The sequence below is a fragment of the Pelophylax lessonae genome (genome assembly GCF_965119305.1).
Source record: "Pelophylax lessonae genome assembly, chromosome: 12".
Taxonomy (NCBI): Eukaryota; Metazoa; Chordata; class Amphibia; order Anura; family Ranidae; genus Pelophylax; species Pelophylax lessonae.
In genome coordinates this window covers 207,225,382-207,231,859 of record NC_138779.1, presented here as the reverse complement: position 1 = coordinate 207,231,859, position 6,478 = coordinate 207,225,382, and the positions used below count along the sequence as shown (strand labels likewise).

Sequence of the window (6,478 nt, the reverse complement as noted above, 5' to 3'; positions counted from 1 at the left end):
ATAAACGCTTTTTTTTGTTTATAGCGCAAAAAGTAAAAATCGCATAGGTGATAAAATACCACCAAAAGAAAGCTCTGTTTGTGGGAAAAAAAGGACGTAAATTTCGTTTAGGTACGGCGTCGCACGACCGCGCAATTGTCAGTTAAATTCGCACAGCGCCGAATCGCAAAAAGTGGCCTGGACGTAAGACAGCAAAATCCTCCGGTGGTAAAGTGGTTAAACAAGAATAAAACAAATCCGCTATGGAATGTCCTTGACTTTTCTAACCCCAAAATATATGAAACAGAAGATGAGGGATTGCAAAAGTGAAAACGAGGATAAGATCATTGTGTAAAGCAGGACTTCCGTTTTTAACGGGGTCACACAAATATGACGTTGCGTTGTAAATGGAACTGTTAAAGTAAATATTTGTAGAAAAATTACAATAACTGTCAGTGGCACATCCTCGATATGTAAAGATAGTTGTATCTGTAAAATACAATAATTTGAATAATATAAATAAGTAACAAATAAATGAACAAATCTAATTTAAAACATGTCTAGAATAAACATGTAATATTTTGCAGCTTATAGATGGGGGTGACTGCATTAACCACTTAAGCCCTGGAGGATTTGGCTGCTCAAAGACCAGGGCCTATTTTGCGATTCGGCACTGCGTGAGTTTAACGGACAATTGCGCGGTCGTGCGACGCTGTACCCAAATTCAATTGACGTCCTTTTTTTCCCCACAAACAGAGCTTTCTTTTGGTGGTATTTGATCACCTGTGCGATTTTTACTTTTTGCGCTATAAACAAAAAAAGAGTGTTCATTTTGAAAAAATAACAATATTTTTCACATTTTTTTTTATATGAAAATTCCCCCCCAAAAAAATATAAAAATATTTTTTTTTAACATTTTAGGCCAATTTGTTTTTCGCTATATATTTTTGGTAAAAAAAAAATGCAATACGTGTTTTTGGATTGGTTTGCGCAAAAGTTATTGCGTTTACTAACTACAGGAAAGATTTATGTAATTTTTATTGTTTTTTTTTTTAATACTAGTGAACGGCGATCTGCGATTTTTTTTGCGGGGGACTGCGACATTGCGGCGGACAGATTGGACCCTTGACTGACATTTTTGACACTTTTGGGGTTACCAGTGACATTACTACAGTAATCAGTGCTCTACATATGCACTGTTACTGTAAAAATGACACTGGCAGGGAAGGGGTTAACTTTATTGGTGATCAGTGGGTTAAATGTATCCCTAGGGTTCCTAGGTTTCTAACTGTAGGGGGGCGTGGCTAGTGATGTAACCACAGAGACATACGATCCTACATAGCAGGATCGTGTAGTCTCTGCAGTTACACCAGGGAGAATGACAGGCGGCTTTGGTTACATCAGCCGCCTGCCTTTCTCCCTCTCCAGCGGGAGATCGAGAGTGACCGGCGCACATCAGAGCTGCCGGTCACTCGTGCGGGGATGTCAGGGAACGAGCTGGGGCAGGAGCGCGCCTCTGGCCCTAGAGGCTTGTGGGCGAATGACCGCCGCCGTATATAGTCGTGCGGCGGTCGGCAAGTGCTTAAAGTGGTTGAAAACCCTTCTATATACCCAGTGAAGTGACTGGCCGCAGGTGATACACGGGGATGAAACAAAGCCCAGAATTTATCAAGCTTGTCTGAGCTGTCAGAAAACAGGGGGGCGGAGAGCTCTGAGAGCTGAATGGAGGTAAGGGACACCCTCCCTTCACACAGCACCCAGGAACAAAGCTGAAGCTGTCAGTCACAGGCTGTGTGCTTGAGCTCCCTCCCCTGTCACATTTTTTTCTCTTGGTGTCAGGAAAACTTGTCAGAACTTGTCATACTGATAGCAGAGTAATGAAGCAGCAGGCAGTTATGACACTTTGTGCTCTTAATCGAGACAGGTACACCTTATGTCGCAATCCCGCCAAAAATTGCTGATCGACAGAAATAAATAAAAAAAAATGACATAAATCTTTCCCCTAGTTTGTAAACGCAATACCTTTTGCGCAAACCAATCAAACTACGTGTATTGGGATTTTTTTTTAACCAAAAATACTGTATTTATCGGCGTATAACACGCACCTCAATTTTAGGAGGGAAGCTTCAGGAAAAAAGTTTAAATTTGAAATAAACATCTTTGAACTCACCAGTGCCCATGAATGCAGCTATGCCAGCGCAGTGTCCTCTATTGCAGCCTCGCCAGCGCAGTGTCCTCTATTGCAGCCTTGCCAGCTCAGTGTCCTCTATTGCAGCCTTGCCAGCTCAGTGTCCTCTATTGCAGCCTCGCCAGCGCAGTGTCTTCTATTGCAGCCTCGCCAGCGCAGTGTCTTCTATTGCAGCCTTGCCAGCAAAGTGTCCTCTATTGCAGCCTTGCCAGCGCAGTGTCCTCTATTGCAGCCTCGCCAGCGCAGTGTCATCTATTGCAGCCTTGCCAGCAAAGTGTCCTCTATTGCAGCCTTGCCAGCGCAGTGTCCTCTATTGCAGCCTCGCCAGCGCAGTGTCTTCTATTGCAGCCTTGCCAGCGCAGTGTCCTCTATTGCAGCCTTGCCAGCGCAGCGTCCTCTATTGCAGCCTCGCCAGCGCAGTGTCTTCTATTGCAGCCTTGCCAGTGCAGTGTCATCTATTGCAGCCTCGCCAGCGCAGTGTCCTCTATTGCAGCCTTGCCAGCGCAGTGTCCTCTATTGCAGCCTCGCCAGCGCAGTGTCCTCTATTGCAGCCTTGCCAGCGCAGTGTCTTCTATTGCAGCCTCGCCAGCGCAGGGTCATCTATTGCAGCCTCGCCAGCGCAGTGTCATCTATTGCAGCCTTGCCAGCTCAGTGTCCTCTATTGCAGCCTTGCCAGCTCAGTGTCCTCTATTGCAGCCTCCCCAGCGCAGCGTCCTCTATTGCAGCCTCGCCATTGCAGTGTCCTCTATTGCAGCCTCGCCAGCGCAGTGTCTTCTATTGCAGCCTTGCCAGCGCAGTGTCCTCTATTGCAGCCTCGCCAGCGCAGTGTCATCTATTGCAGCCTCGCCAGCGCAGTGTCCTCTATTGCAGCCTCGCCATTGCAGTGTCCTCTATTGCAGCCTCGCCAGCGCAGTGTCATCTATTGCAGCCTCGCCAGCGCAGTGTCCTCTATTGCAGCCTTGCCAGCGCAGTGTCCTCTATTGCAGCCTCGCCATTGCAGTGTCCTCTATTGCAGCCTCGCCAGCGCAGTGTCATCTATTGCAGCCTCGCCAGCGCAGTGTCCTCTATTGCAGCCTCGCCATTGCAGTGTCCTCTATTGCAGCCTTGCCAGCTCAGTGTCCTCTATTGCAGCCTCGCCAGCGCAGTGTCCTCTATTGCAGCCTTGCCAGCGCAGTGTCCTCTATTGCAACCTCGCCAGCGCAGTGTCTTCTATTGCAGCCTTGCCAGCGCAGTGTCCTCTATTGCAGCCTCGCCAGCGCAGCGTCCTCTATTGCAGCCTCGCCAGCGCAGTGTCTTCTATTGCAGCCTTGCCAGCGCAGTGTCCTCTATTGCAGCCTTGCCAGCGCAGTGTCCTCTATTGCAGCCTCGCCAGCGCAGCGTCCTCTATTGCAGCCTTGCCAGTGCAGTGTCATCTATTGCAGCCTTGCCAGCGCAGTGTCCTCTATTGCAGCCTTGCCAGCGCAGTGTCATCTATTGCAGCCTCGCCAGCGCAGCGTCCTCTATTGCAGCCTTGCCAGCGCAGTGTCTTCTATTGCAGCCTCGCCAGCGCAGTGTCCTCTATTGCAGCCTCGCCATTGCAGTGTCTTCTATTGCAGCCTTGCCAGCGCAGTGTCCTCTATTGCAGCCTTGCCAGCGCAGTGTCATCTATTGCAGCCTCGCCAGCGCAGCGTCCTCTATTGCAGCCTTGCCAGCGCAGTGTCATCTATTGCAGCCTCGTCAGCGCAGTGTCCTCTATTGCAGCCTCGCCAGCGCAGCGTCCTCTATTGCAGCCTCGCCATTGCAGTGTCCTCTATTGCAGCCTCGCCAGCGCAGTGTCCTCTATTGCAGCCTCGCCAGCGCAGCGTCCTCTATTGCAGCCTTGCCAGCGCAGTGTCCTCTATTGCAACCTCGCCAGCGCAGTGCCTTCTATTGCAGCCTTGCCAGCGCAGCGTCCTCTATTGCAGCCTTGCCAGCGCAGTGTCCTCTATTGCAACCTCGCCAGCGCAGTGTCTTCTATTGCAGCCTTGCCAGCGCAGTGTCCTCTATTGCAGCCTCGCCAGCGCAGCGTCCTCTATTGCAGCCTCGCCAGCGCAGTGTCTTCTATTGCAGCCTTGCCAGCGCAGTGTCCTCTATTGCAGCCTTGCCAGCGCAGTGTCCTCTATTGCAGCCTCGCCAGCGCAGCGTCCTCTATTGCAGCCTTGCCAGTGCAGTGTCATCTATTGCAGCCTTGCCAGCGCAGTGTCCTCTATTGCAGCCTTGCCAGCGCAGTGTCATCTATTGCAGCCTCGCCAGCGCAGCGTCCTCTATTGCAGCCTTGCCAGCGCAGTGTCTTCTATTGCAGCCTCGCCAGCGCAGTGTCCTCTATTGCAGCCTCGCCATTGCAGTGTCTTCTATTGCAGCCTTGCCAGCGCAGTGTCCTCTATTGCAGCCTTGCCAGCGCAGTGTCATCTATTGCAGCCTCGCCAGCGCAGCGTCCTCTATTGCAGCCTTGCCAGCGCAGTGTCATCTATTGCAGCCTCGTCAGCGCAGTGTCCTCTATTGCAGCCTCGCCAGCGCAGCGTCCTCTATTGCAGCCTCGCCATTGCAGTGTCCTCTATTGCAGCCTCGCCAGCGCAGTGTCATCTATTGCAGCCTCGCCAGCGCAGTGTCTTCTATTGCAGCCTTGCCAGCGCAGTGTCCTCTATTGCAGCCTCACCAGCGCAGGGTCATCTATTGCAGCTTCTCCAGCGCCATTACACAGAGCGGGGACAGGCCGGGCCGAGGAGTGGGAGGATGAGTGGCCACTGTCATCTGAAGTCCCGGTGCCTATGATAGACGTCACACATCCCGGCCACTGCGCTGTCTATCATAGGAGGCAGAGGTTTTTTTTTTTTTATATACATGGGCGTATAACACGCACTGCTGTTTTGCCCTCCATTTTTAGGAGGAAAAAGTGTGTGTTATACATGGATAAATACAGTATGTAGCAGAAAACAAATTGGCCTAAAATGATGAAAAAATGTAATTATTTTCTTTTTTTTTATTGGGAATGTTATATAGCAGAAAGTGAAAAATATCGTTTTTTTTTTTTTTTTCAGAATTGTCGCTATTTTTTTGTTTTTAGCGCAAAAAATAAAAATCTCAGAGGTGATTTAATACCACCAAAAGAAATCTCTATTTGTGGGGAAAATCGCACCACCACGCAATTATCCGTTAAAATAACGCAGTGCCGAATTGTAAAAAATGGCCTGGTCATTAAAATCTTCCAGTCCAGAGGTGGCTATGCAAGAGAGCACACTATGGTCAGTTCTCTAGCTATCCTGGGAACTCAGCCTGCTCTCCTCCAATGATCAGACTTGTCCTGGCAATCCCCCACCACTGCACAGCCATCCATTGGGAAGCTTAGTGTACTGCTGCTCCCCCCCCCCACAGCTCTTATACAGCTGAAAACAGAATGAATGTGATCACTTATAAAACAAAAAAAGAGAAAAAGGTATTTATATATATATATTTTTTTTTATATCTCTACACATATATACATACTATACATATTTCTACCTGAAACTGAATGGGTTGTTTTACAAGGTAATCATTTACAATCACTTTAATTCTTATGTTTGTAATGTACATTAGTCTTGAGTGTTGCTTACCATTGGTTATTTCAGTTGCACATCTAGACTCATTGCCTCTGCAGAACATAAATTGCCCCACGTCACAGGTCGTTTTGTTAAGATCATGACATGTTGGGCATGTCAAACCATTGAGTGGAGGTTTACTTGTATCCATTTCTAGAGAAGAAAATAAGAACTATAATCACCAGTTAAATAGCATGTTTTTTTAATCTTCAAAAAGTTAGAGTGAACCTGTGGCAAGGCTATGGGCATTCATGTATTGCTATATTCTTAACCTCCCTGGCGGTAATCCCGAGCAAGACTCGGGGTGGATTTTTTAGGTTAGGATCGGTATCCCCGAGTCACGCTCGGGGTAGATGTGCAGAGAGCGCAGCGCTGTCTCTTACCTTCTCCTGGCGATCCAGCGATGATCTCTCATTGCTGTGACCGCCAGCCGAGATCCCCGCCGCTCGTCCATCGGTCAGATGACTTCCTGGGAGCGGAACTGGGAGGGAAATTCAAAAAAAAAAAAAAACTTTGCACAAAACACAAACACATAACACATTTTATATTATATATATATGCACACACACACACACACATATATATATATATATATATATATATATATATATACCTATATACACACGTATATATATATATATATATATATATATATATATATATATATATATATATATAAAATTATATTATTGATTCGATTATAATTCATGCGTTATAT

At 47.6% G+C, this 6,478-nt stretch overlaps 1 protein-coding gene across 1 annotated transcript in view; it reads right to left on the bottom strand.

Moving 5' to 3' along the window:
* Positions 1-262: 262 nt before the first annotated feature.
* LOC309569007 (phospholipase A2 inhibitor gamma subunit B-like) overlaps positions 263-6,478 on the bottom strand; it is a gene marked incomplete at both ends in the record, with an annotated part of 83,111 nt that continues 76,895 nt past the window's right edge. Inside the window, 2 exons of the mRNA XM_082274768.1 lie at positions 263-468; positions 5,776-5,913. Coding sequence (XP_082130894.1) covers positions 263-468; positions 5,776-5,913 — 344 coding nt within the window. The remainder of the gene's footprint in view (positions 469-5,775; positions 5,914-6,478) is intronic.